The sequence below is a fragment of the Scyliorhinus torazame genome, chromosome 17 (assembly GCF_047496885.1).
Source record: "Scyliorhinus torazame isolate Kashiwa2021f chromosome 17, sScyTor2.1, whole genome shotgun sequence".
NCBI lineage: Eukaryota > Metazoa > Chordata > Chondrichthyes > Carcharhiniformes > Scyliorhinidae > Scyliorhinus > Scyliorhinus torazame.
This window is the reverse complement of record NC_092723.1, coordinates 16,300,448-16,313,763: the sequence shown is the minus strand read 5'-3', so window position 1 is coordinate 16,313,763 and position 13,316 is coordinate 16,300,448. Positions and strand designations below refer to the sequence as shown.

General features: G+C 48.8%; 1 protein-coding gene across 3 annotated transcripts in view; it reads right to left on the bottom strand.

Annotated features, from left to right (window-relative positions):
• cntn2 (contactin 2) overlaps window positions 1-13,316 on the bottom strand; it is a 203,881-nt gene that overhangs the window by 35,467 nt on the left and 155,098 nt on the right. For all 3 annotated transcript variants that reach the window (XM_072480105.1, XM_072480107.1, XM_072480106.1), the window contains exons 11-13: window positions 12,754-12,904; window positions 9,267-9,394; window positions 4,082-4,257 (exon numbers count right to left, since the gene is read on the bottom strand). In XM_072480105.1, the coding sequence (XP_072336206.1) occupies window positions 4,082-4,257; window positions 9,267-9,394; window positions 12,754-12,904 (455 nt within the window). The remainder of the gene's footprint in view (window positions 1-4,081; window positions 4,258-9,266; window positions 9,395-12,753; window positions 12,905-13,316) is intronic.

The window sequence follows — 13,316 nt, the reverse complement described above, 5'->3', positions numbered from 1 at the left end:
GAGCCTGCTCCGCCATTTAATGAGATCATGGCTGATCTTTGTGGACTCAGCTCCACTCTCCGGCCCGTACACCATATCCCCGAATCCCTTTATTCTTTAGAAAGGTATTTATCTTTTTCTTAAAAACGTTTAAAGAAGGAGCCTCAACTGCTTCATTGGGCAAGGAATTCCAGAGATTCACAACCCTTTGGGTGAAGAAGTTCCTCCTAAACTCGGTCTTAAATCTACTTCCCCTTATTTTGAGGCTATGCCCCCTAGTTCTGCTTTCCCCGACCAGTGGAAGCAACCTGCCTGCTTGTATCCTATCAATTCCCTTCATAATTTTATATGTTTCAATAAGATCCCCCCGCATCCTTCTAAACTCCAGTGAGTACAGTCCCAGTCTACTCAACCTCTCGTCATAATCTAATCCCCTCAACTTTGGGATCAACCTAGTGAATCTCCTCTGCACTTCCTCCAGTGACAATATGTCCTTTCTCAGGTAAGGAGACCAAAACTGAACACAATACTCCAGCTGTGGCCTCACTAACACCTTATACAATTGCAGCATACCCTCCCTAGTCTTGAACTCCATCCCTCTAGCAATGAAAGACAAAACTCGATTAGCCTTCTTAATCACCTGCTGCACCTGCACACCAACTTTTTGCGACTCGTGCACCAGCACACCCAGGTCCCTCTGCACAGCAGCATGTTTTAACATCTTACCGTTTAAATAATAATCCATTCTGCTGTTATTCCTCCCAAAATGGATAGCCTCACACTTGGCAACATTGAATTCCATCTGCCAGACCCTAGCCCATTGACCTAACCTATCGAAACCCTTCTGCAGACTTCCAGTATCCTCTGCACTTTTTGCTTTTTGAAAGTGAGGATGGTACAGGGAAAATCAGAGTTTATTGTGAGGCGATCAAAAAATAGAGCACAGAAAATGGAGTTCAGAGATGATTAGTGTTATGATACAATGAAAACCTTTGGAAAATCTACCTTAACACGCTTCAATATTTGTACATAGGAAAACAATGTGTTAATTTAGATTATGCTATTGCATCAGCTAAATGATTTAATAGATAGGGTTTTAAATATTTGAGTTGTTGATTTATTGTTCACTGTCTATATTAATGATGTTGGTGCAATATTTATGTTTGCGAAACCAGCTATTAACTAAAGAACAGTGCGGGTACTTTAAAAATTCAGAGTTTCTGTATATATCTCTCATATCCAGAACAAATTGAGCAAAGCCCAGCTAACAACAACTTGGATTTATATAGTGCTCTTAGCATAATAAAACATTCCAAAATATTTCACAGGTTCAATATCAAATAAAACTTGGCACATGAGGATTTATTAGGAGAGGCGGTCAAAAGCTTGGTCGAAGAAGTAGGTTTTAAGGAATGGCTTGGAGAAGGAAAATGAGGTGGAGACGGAGAGCATTATGGACGGTGTTGTGGACCTCACTACCTCGCTGTCAGTGTGCAGTGACTAAAATCGAGGATGCGCAAGATGCCAGAATTGAAGGAGGGCAGAGATCATGCAATAAGGACGGGCAAGACCATGGAGGGATTTCAAAACAAGGATGGGTACCAGATTGGGCCTCCCTTGTCCATTTGCCCTAATATTGGGATAAGAGCATACAATTGCCTCGGTCGTCTCTGAAACTCACTCCAAAATCTCTCCAACTCTCGCCATTCATAAAATTCCCCTGCTCGATGAAGCTTTCAGTTACTGCTTTCCTTTTTTAAGATTCGTTCATGTAGTGGGCAAAGCCAGCTGGGCTAGCGATTGTTGTCCATCCCTAATTGCCCTTAAGCCGAGTGGCTTGCTTGCTAGGCCGTTTAAGATTCAGTCACATTGCTGCGGGTCTAGAGTCACATGTAGGCCAAACCACAGTTTATTCCCCGAAGGACAACAAGATGGGTGTTTAAACAATCAACAATGGTTTCATGGTCATCATCAGGCTTTTAATTCCAGATTTTTGTTGAATTCAAATTTCACCATCTGCAGTGTGAGATTCTAACCCTGGTCCCCAGAGCACTAGATTACTAATCCATTGATATTACCACGACACTATCGCTTCTCTAATTAGTTCCTCGGTCTGGTTTCTCCATTCGGGAGACGTGAAGCGGGATTCTCCCGAATCACCGGCAATGGCCCGGAGGGGTTGGCGCCGCTCGAACCGGCGGCGAAGGGCCGGCGTGGTCCCGCGTATGCGCAGACCAGCCGGCGTGTTCTTGCGCCTGCGCAGGGGGGTGTCTTCTCCGCGCCGGCCATGGTGGAGCCCGACAGAGGCCGGCACGGAAGGAAGGAGTGCCCCCACGGCACAGGCCCGCCCGCAGATCGGTGGGCCCCGATCGCGGGCCAGGTCACCGTGGGGGCCCCCCCCCCCAGGGTCGGATCCCCATGTGCCCCCTCGAGGACCGCACCAGCCAGCCTACCAGCCGGGTCCCGCCGTGTGGGACCATGTCCAATCCATGCCGGCGGGGGTGACCAGTAACCGACGGCCGCTGAGCCCATCAGGGCCTGGAGAATTGCCGGGGGGGGGGGGGGGGGCCGCTGCCAACGGCCCCGACCAGCACGGCGTGATCCTCGTCCCCGCCCGAAAACTGGCGCCGGAGAATACCGCAGCCGGCGGCGGGGGCGGGTTCATGCCACCCCCCCGGGGATTCTCCAACCCGGCGGGCAGGTTCTCCTGTTGGAGTTGTTTATGAACATCTAACTGACAGCTGATGGCTACATCAAAAGCAATTAAGTACTTTCTGCTGAGGAAAGGAGGAAGTGAAAGCACTTAACTTTTGAACATGAAGGGAAATTAAAATAAATAATCCAGACATCTGGCTGTCTGGAAGCTTTCAATTACAGGCTACTAAAACTTATTTCTCTTTGAAGTGAATAGAAGTATTGCAAATCAAAGGATCTGATGTAGTTTTGGCTTACTATGAAGTAATAGCTGCTGCTTTCTTGACATCTATCTGAGGCAGCAGGTGTAAGGGACAGGTGAGTGAAAAAGCAGTGGTTTTGTTCACTGTTTTTTCCTGGGCTACTCTTTAGCTTCCAGGCAGGTGTGATTGGTGGGGCAGGATTCCCCTGATATGAGAGGTTCATTCCCCTGTTATGTGGGGAGTTCTCTGTTATGAGCAAGTTCTCTGGTGGATAGTCTCTGATATGGGGTGCTTCTGGGGGTGTCTCTGATATGTGTGGGTTTCTGGTGTGGGTCAGTGATGGGGTGTGGTGGTGGGAAGGTCTGGTGGTGGAGTGTCTGGTTGGGGTGGATGGGCAGGATTTGCATTGTAGTGGGTAGGGGGCTCCTCCGATGGGCTTTGGGGGCACCTAACTTAAATACCTACCCCGCTGGCCCACTGTGAGGTCCACCATGTCAGGGCCACATTGACAAATTCTTGTACCATTCCATGCCCACGTGAATCTCATCCCAGAGGGCTGGAGAACCATGGAGATGTAGAGGATCCGGCGTACACATCATTAATAGGATCCTCTCGTTGGCGCGAGGCGTGAGTTTCAATGTCCACTGCATCGGGAACTCTGCGATCAGTGGCGGGCGGCAGAGAATCCAGGCCTTTATGTCTATTTGTGAAGTACCTCATGAATTCTCTACCACAGAAGGCTTTGGAGGTCAAGTCACTGAATGTATTCAAGAATGTATTCTTGAACATATTCAAGAGAGAGCTAGATAAAGTTTTAGGTTTTAATGGTATCAAGGGGAATGGGGAGAAAGCGGGAATATGGCATTGAGATGGACGATCGGCCAGGATTGTACTGAATGATGGAGCAGATCCGAAGGACCAAATGGCCTCCTCGTAATCCTAGTTTCTGTGTTTATTTACTGAAGAAGTGGGTAAGCTTCCCACTTTACAGCAGAATATCCGCTTTTAATGAGAAGCGTGAGAATGTTTGTTCCTCTACATGAATCACCGCACAACTAACGATTGACTAATCAATGTATGTTTTCTGATATTGTGTGTCTGAATCAATGTTGTAATATTGGTCACAGATTGTCGAGTATGGAGAAAAATCAGACACTCACCCTAAGATGAGACTCAGGCACGAAGTGCTGTTTCATTGTACTCACCATGGAAACGCGTTGGTAGTGCTGCCCCATTATGTCAAAGTCTATAGGAGACTCGTTGACTGCCCAGGTGAATGTGAGGTCCATGGTGGGGTCGTGGCTGGCATGGCACTGTAGTATGACGTCCTCACCAAGGTTGACATCGGCATTGGATGGAGCTAGGGTAATTTTGGTGGCGTCTGCAAAAGAATGGGAGAAACAGAGCCGGGAGTCAACAAAGGGCAAAGCGGGGAGAGAGAGAGAAGATACTGTGGTGACGTGCATTACTGTGGGTACACGGGGGGTTAATGTAAATACATGTAGGCTAGCTAGACACTAGAGGGAGCACCAGAGACATCACACACACTCAACGAACAGGTCAGTTATATAGGACACGACCAATGGACATTCACGATACACACAGAGGTGACACGACCACAGGAGGGCATTACACCAACCCATATATAAAGGACACCACACACATGATCTGCCTATTTCCAGTGGAGACAGTCTGTGAGTACAGACACAGGGTTGATTCAATATCACTCCCACCACGTGGATTGCAGCAACTGGTTAGTCAGTCTGGGTAGCTATAGTAGGATTAGCAGTAGTGTCGAACCCGAGTAATAGAAGTGTAAATAGTTTAATAAACGTGTTGAAGTTATCTCCACGTCTGAACCTTCCTTTGTCAAGTGCACCACAAGGAAGCCGCTTATGCTACACCTAGAGCATAACAAGACATGGTACCAGGAGTGAACTGTTTCAATCCATGTAGCCATACCTCAGTGTACAGTGACAACCAGCAACGGTACCCAGGCAGGATGTTCGAGATCCGGGTTCCGCAGCAGCTCCAGTGCCATGGCAATCTCCGCGAAAACTGGCAGGCATTCCGGCAAAAGTTTGAAAATCTTCCTGGTAGCAGCCGACCTACAAGACGTGGCCGATGCTGAAAAGACAGAGCTTCTGCTCACCATCGCCGGTGCCAGAGCAGAAGAAATCTTTAAAAAATTCAAGTTCTCCAAAGGGCAAAACAGGAGCGACTTCCAGGCAGTCCTGGACAAATTCAGCAAATACTGTGAGGAAAACACACTCCAACCAGCAAGAAAAGGTAAGAGAAGCGCCAGTACTCACCATGAGACCGAGATCCCGGAGCACAGAACAATTTTGATTGGCGGCCATCTTTCCAAAGGGACTGCACTTGCGCAGATGCGCGAGAAGCGCACAGAACGGGAAGGTCGGTTTGCGCATGCGCGAGACGCCGTGCATGCGCAATCACGAAAACGACCCCCGGTACAGGAATAGCGGTTTGCGCATGCGCAAATGCTTCCCACGTATGATGTCACATGCGTCAAAACGTCAGAGGCCCCGGACCACGCCCATTTAAAGGGGAAACGTCCCCAATCAAAGAAAAAATATTTTAAAGCCGTAAAACAACCTTCCTTCACCTGGAATGACAGCACAATGCCTCAAATTGAACCAGGAAATGAAATTAACCTCCGAAGAACCCTGCAACAAGCAGTTACCTACGCCCAAACCGATGACACAGACCTTGAATTCTTCTTTGGACATCGCGAGCCCAATGCCAGCTCCGACACAAAACGTGATAATGTGGCCTTGGAAGACAACGACTCAGACGAACCTTTCACCTTGGGAGGCTACCCCAGTACCAAATCCGAACCGCAACTAGACGTGTTGCACATTGACGACCCCGACGACGAGTTCTTCTGATTTGAGGATCTTCAGCCCAGCAGATATGACATCCCGACACGTGAGTGCAGGATTATGCTGCGGCCTGACGCCAAGAGACAGAGAGCGGTACAAGCCCACAGAGAGCGGCCTGCTGCCACACAGAGAGTGGTCCACGCACCGCGAAGGGTCCCCGACTCCACACAGAGAGCGGTCCACGCACCACAAAGGGTCCCAGCATCCACATAGAAAGCGATGAAAGACTCCACAGCGAGCTCGTGACAGACTCTACGATGGAAGAAACGCAGGACTCCAGAGCGCAGTCTTTGCACACACAAGACGTGACTCCAGTGTCACAAGCCTCCGCAGCGAGCTCGTGGACAGCCTCCACGATAGAAGCAACGCAAGACTCCGACGCGCAGTCCATGCAGGAACAAGACCATGAGGGTCTAGCAACCTCCTCTGACCAACTAGCAGCAGACGATGCAAGTCTGCCATGTTCAAGTAAACAGCAAAAAAACTATGACAGTCTACCACACTCCTGTACACAGCAGGACGACCATGACGGTCTATCATGCTACAGTGAAGAACAAAGCGACGATGACAGTCCAAGCCCAAATGAAGGACAACAGCAATACAATGACAGTCCACCCAAATTGTTTGCACCATCAGATGAAGACTCTGACAATTTACCCAACCCAAGTGAACAACAAGCAGCTACTGAGGCTCTACCCACGGCATGTGAGACGAGTGACGCAGCATCCCACTTCCCATGCAAGATGTGCAAAGTGACAGATCTCAGCTAGTGTGTACAGAGGCACTCGACGATCACTGTGAGACCACTGGTGACTCCGGTGACACCACGATACTTCCACCCTCATTCGCTCGAACCTGTCCACAAGTCAATGCATTCCTGCATGTTTCGACTCCAGACGTGCAGCTTCAAGAAATCTCACCTGACTCCAGTGAACCTGCTAAGACTCCGGACGGGGAGCATCAACAAACCAACACTGACTCAGTTAAAACAGACCAGACTCCAGATGGGGAGCAACCAAATGCCGACTCTGATTCATGTAAGCCGGACTTTACTCCAGACAGGGAGTGCCGCAACCTCAGTGATGGCACGCTCAGGGTGACAGCAGATAGCACAATGACAGGAGATGGATCACTTAACAATTACACTGGGTCGGTAATAACAAGCAGCGCCTACAGTCCAAGAGGAATACACCAATATTCACCACAGCTATATCAACACATTTTTTCCACACCAGTAGTGCAGCCAAAGACAGCTCTGTTGAACAAACCCAGTATTCAGGCATGCAGCAGCCAGCAGTCTATGCAGCATATTCTCAAACAGGCCAGCACTACGGATTGCCCACTAATGGAATCAAGACCGAAGGAGGGTTACCGCAAGCGCAATCTGCACTACAGACTGGATGCCTTAGTTACAGCCCAGGATTTGTTGCACCCCAGCCTGGCCAGACGGCATATTCCTATCAGATGCAAGGTTCTAGTTTCACACCATCACCAGGTGTTTATGCGAACAGCAATTCTGTTTCCAGGTCGACGAGCTTCAATGGTTCTCAGCAGGATCACCCTTCCAGCAGAGCATGTGGCCAGAACCAGTATGTACAGTCTTATCCAACTTCAACATATGGCACATCCATGACCTCGAATGATACTGTTGATGGTACCTCTTCAACGTCAATACCTTATCAGCTACAAAATGCCATCCGACAGCACCATCACAAACATCGAAAAAGAAAGGGACTCCAAATCAGACAGCAAAGTGATTTGACCACTTCTTGGTTCCTGTGGCACAGGGACGTTGATGACGTTCATAACCAAGAGACACATTTGACCATGATGATTGATGGTTTTTGGACTCACACAAATGATTTCAACTTATTGTTTAATCACTGTTCCCATGACTTGTATATACCTTAACTTATCTACCTGTTTTTTGTTCAATTTTCTTAAAGTGTACAGAAAATATGTAACATATAAAAAAGGGGGGATGTGGTGATGTGCATCACTGTGGGTACACGGGGGGGGGGGGGGGTAATGTAAATACATGTAGGCTAGCTAGACACTAGAGGGAGCACCAGAGACATCACACACACACACTCAACCAATAGATCAGTTAGATAGGACACAACCAATGGACATTCACGATACACACAGAGGTGACAAGACCACAGGAGGGCATTACACCCACCCATATATAAAGGACACCACACACATGATCTGCCTCTTTCCAGTGGAGACAGTCAGTGAGTACAGACACAGGGTTGATTCAATATCACTCCCACCACGTGGATTGCAGCAACTGGTTAGTCAGTCTGGGTAGCTATAGTAGGATTAGCAGTAGTGTCGAACCCGAGTAATAGAAGTGTAAATAGTTTAATAAATGTGTTGAAGTTATCTCCACGTCTGAACCTTCCTTTGTCAAGTGCACCACAAGGAAGCCGCTTATGTTACACCTACAACATAACAAATCAGATACGTCATAAGAATTTGCTTGATAGTCAGAAAGTGAACTAAGGGGCTGGATTTTACGCAGGAAAGGGAGGCGGAAAAGAGACTGAGTGGTCAGCTCGCTCCCACGCCCGCTGTCTCAGCTGGTCCAATCAAGCGGCAGATTGCCAATTAGTGGTCATCTGGCAGGAAGGAGGCCGATTATCAGCGCAAAGACTCGACGCCCAATTGTGAGTGTAGCTTGGGATGCCATGTGGTGCAATGCCGTCAGTTCGAAGACTCTCATGGCTAGATTTATAAAGACCCCCGCTCTCAGATTCAGTGTTTATATTTTATTGAAGGCTCAAAGAAGTACAAAAACTGTCATAGAAAAAACTCATAAACACGCCACATCCAACCGTGGTCCCTGTGGCAAGTCTTTCTTTCATCTGTGTGCTGCCTAGTTATAGCTGCCGTGGAACTCGCCCAAACCCTTTCGAGTCCGACACCCGGACAATTGCCAACGATTTATTTCAAAATTGCCGGCAGGCTGCCGAATTACACGTAGGCCGGTCTTCTGGAATTCGGGAGATGCATTGCTGACACGGCAGCACGGTAGCATAGTGGTTAGCATGATTGCTTCACAGCGCCAGGGTCCCAGGTTCGATTCCCGGCTTGGGTCACTGCCTGTGCGGAGTCTGCACGTTCTCCCCGTGTCTGCGTGGGTTTCCTCCGGGAGCTCCGGTTTCCTCCCACAGTCCAAAGATGTGCAGGTCAGGTGGATTGGCCGTGCTAAATTGCCCTCAGTGTCCAAAATTGCCCTTAGTGTTGAGTGGGGTTACAGGGTTATGTGGTTATGGGGATAGGGTGGAGGTGTGGGCTTGGGAAGGGTGCTCTTTCCAAGTGCCGGTGCAGACTCGATGGGCTGAATGGCCTCCTTCTGCACTGTAAGTTCAATGATTCTATGATACATGGCTGTCATGCCCTATTTAATGTTGTCTATTGAGCAGAGGAGCCCCTTGCTTTCCTGATAAAAAACAGACCACCCCCACACCCCCTCACTGACCTCTGACTGACACGGTGCCGGTGCTGTTTGACTTTCCCTTGTAGTTCTCTGCAAAGCAGGTGTATTTCCCTTCGTCCGTTCGGCTTATATTCTGCATCCTCAGGGTACCATCTGGGAATATGGTCATTCTGCGTAAGCAACACAAAGATGTCGCACAATTATGAATGAAAAATGCTTTCAGACTCGGTCCAATGTTTAAGGAGTGGCTGTTGTCCAAGGAGGTGCCAACAAAGAACAGACAAAGAACAAAGAAATGTACAGCACAGGAACAGGCCCTTCGGCCCTCCAAGCCCGTGCCGACCATACTGCCCGACTAAACTACAATCTTCTACACTTCCTGGGTCCGTATCCTTCTATTCCCATCCTATTCATATATTTGTCAAGATGCCCCTTAAATGTCCCTATCGTCCCTGCTTCCACTACCTCCTCCGGTAGCGAGTTCCAGGTACCCACTACCCTCTGCGTAAAAAACTTGCCTCGTACATCTACTCTAAACCTTGCCCCTCTCACCTTAAACCTATGCCCCCTAGTAATTGACCCCTCTACCCTGGGGAAAAGCCTCTGACTATCCACTCTGTCTATGCCCCTCATAATTTTGTATACCTCTATCAGGTCGCCCCTCAACCTCCTTCGTTCCAGTGAGAACAAACCGAGTTTATTCAATCGCTCCAGCGAAGGTTTCAGTTCTCTATTAGTTCCTTCTATCAGTTCTAACTTCTGACTGAATCAGAACTTCTCAGGCTGTGTCCTCTGTCCAGTCCAAAACCCAGAATGTTCTGCCAACCTCAGCGACATGGCACGGGGTTCCTGTGCCTGTCCTGTGCCTCAGTGAGGTCGAGGTCAGTACTCATCTTCAAAACCCTCGGCAGCCTTGCTCCCGCTCATCAGAGGTAAGTTCAAAAGACATACCTTCCTGCTTAACAACCACACACCCTCCAACCCAACTCCTGCAGCATCCGATTGCCACTTGCTCTCTCTGCTACCTCCGCTCCACTCCCGCAGGCTGTTCACTCGCTCATTCTGTAACATTCCCTCTGAAGCAAAAATCACTTCACCTTGTTACTTCCCCCTACCTTGAAAAGGTTCTTTAAAAAAATGCCTTCAATCGTCCCTCCCCTCAACCTGTTCCTTCTCTTTTCTTCCTCGATGCTCACACTTTGCCAACCTTGATAAGCACTTTGTGAATAGGAGCTAGATCTCTCCAATTAGGCCCAGGACCTCTGTGGTAGCATAGATGTTGTGTGACTGGACTAATAATCCAGAAGCCCGGACTGTAGGTCTGGAGACACGCGTTCGAATCCCATTATTGATGGAGAATCTAAATTCAGCTAATTAAGTAAATGCAAAATTAAAAGCGAGAGTGGCCATGAAGCTATCAGATTGTCATGAAGGCCCATCTGATTGACTAATGTTCTTTTGGGGAAAGAAACCTGCTGTCCTTGCCCAGTCTGGCCCAGTCTGGTCCATGTGTGACTGCAGATCCGCAGCAATGGGATCCCACTGAAATGGTTCAGCAATTGTATTGAAACGGCTACTGTGGTAGTCGGTATTAGGGGTATTACGGTACCCAGGTTGAGGCTGTAAGACCACTGGTGTGGGAGGTACCTGAGACAGCAATATCATTGGTGAAGCCTGCCTGCTGGTTCTGCCCAGTAAGGCGGGGTATAAGAGCCTGTGTCTCCCCAGCAGCCGCATTCTGTACCTGCGCTGCTGGGGGAAACATCTAGTCCAATAAATTGATGCTCGATCAATGACTCCAGAAGCGAGATTGGATGACAATTGAAGGCTTTATTGGACTAGATGTTTCCCCCAGCAGCGCAGGTACAGAATGCAGCTGCTAGTGAGACACAGGCTCTTATACTCCGCCTTACTGGGCGGAACCAGCAGGCAGGCTTCACCAATGATATTGCTGTCTCAGGTACCTCCCACACCAATGATCTTACAGCCTCAACCTGGGTACCGTAATACCCCTAATACCGAAACGCTTTCATCCCCGTGCACCGCAGAGGCTCACATAGGCCGCTCCCTGAAAATGAAAATGAAATGAAAATCGCTTATTTTCACAAGTAGGCTTCAAATGAAGTTACTGTGTTGCTGAAAATATTGATCCATTCTCCTGCTATCATTTCTGATCGCGCATTTTCTAATGACAGCCCGAATAAAAAATGTTCCCCAAACCTCCCGTACAATCGGACAACCCGGAGAGAAGCGGCTCGGTCCAGCGTAACTCTTTGAAAACACTCCCATTTTTCTTCTCCCGTAACCCTGCAGATCTTTCATTTTCATCTATTTACCCAATTCACTTATCGAAACAGCTTCCCTTTCACAGTTGTTTATTCCACATCATTGACAACTGGGCGCACATATCAAAATTCAGGAAAGGAAGACAATTGCAGGGCAATAGGGAAAGAGCGGTAGTAGGTGGTGGTGGTGGTGGGGGAGGGGAATGGTGGCGGGGGGGGGCTGTTAAGTAAATAACTTGGTCAAAGGACCAGAGGACCTCGTTCAATGCTGTAATTCTTTCAGTCATTCACACGGGATGTAGTGTCACTGGCTCGTCCAGCGTTTATTACCCATCCCTAATTGCCCTTGAGAAGGTGATGGTGAGCTGCCTTAACTGCTGCAATCCCTGAGGTGGAGGTACACCCACTGTGCTGTTAGGGAGGGAGTTCCAGGATTTTGACCCAGCGACAGTGAAGGAACGGCCGATATATTTCCAAGTCAGGACGGTGAGTGTCTTGGAGGGGAACCTCCAGGTGGTGGGGTTCCCAGGTATCTGCTGCTCTTGACCGTCTAGATGGCAGTTATTGTGGGTTTGGAAGGTGCTGTCAAAGGAGCCTTGGTGAGTTACTGCAGTGCAACTTGTAAATGGTACACACGGCTGCCACTGTGTTTCAGTGGGAGAGGGAGTGAATGTTTAAGGGGGGGTGGATGGGATGCCAATCAAGTGGGTTGCTTTATCCTGGGTGGTGTCAAACTTCAAGAGTGGAGAAGCACCCATCCAGGCAAGTGGAGAGCATTCATCACACTCCTGACTTGTGCCTTGTAGATGATGGCCAGACTTTGGGGGGTCAGGAGGTGAGTTACTCGCTGCAGGATTCCCAGCCTCTTTCTCACTTACATAATCCCTCTGCGTCTCCTTATAATTTACTGCTGCCAACTCCACTGCTTATTTTTGCCTCCTATCATCAGTAAATATGGATAAAAAATCTATTTCTTCATTCCGATTATTGATACACACGGTGCAAGCTGAGGCCTCAGCACACATTCATGGGGAACATCAGCCCTTACCTTTCACCAATCCGAAATTATATCGAACACCCTAAAACCAGTCAGCAGCCCAAATATAAATCTCTTACAATCCAACTCTTTCCATTTCTGATGATATCCTGCCTTGCCCCTTCAATTCACCATCTCAGTGATAAAACTGCCCAAATCCAGGGAAGTTGGTGCATGTCTTGTTGATCAGATTATTTTAGCCACATACCTTGTGTTGTTGGAAAGAATCTCAGTGCCTTTAGTCCAGAAGATGCTTGGTTTAGGTGCTGCCCGGGGCCTGCACTCGATCAGGACTTCCCCTCCCCGGGCTGCGGGGATTAGCCGCTTCACCGGTTTAAACTGAAAATCCGGAGCAAAGGCTGAGAAAGAAAGAGTGAGATCACGGGAATGAATAATTCAAAACAGATGCGAGCCCGCAGCAGTGATAGTCACTCACTCCCACAACCTGCTGGTCACTCACTCCCACACACTGCTGGACACTCACTCCCACACTCTGCTGGTCACTCACTCCTACACTCCGCTGGTCACTCACTCCCTCACCCTGTTGGTCACTCACTCCCACACCCTGCTGGTCACTCACTCCCACACCCTGCGGGTCACTCACTCCCACACCCTGCTGGTCACTCTCTCCCACACCCTGCTGGTCACTCATTCACACACTCTGCTGCTCACTATCTCCCACACCCTGCTGGACACTCACTCCCACACTCTGCTCGTCACTCACTCCCACATGCTGCTGGTCACTCACTCCCACACCCTGCTGGTCACTCA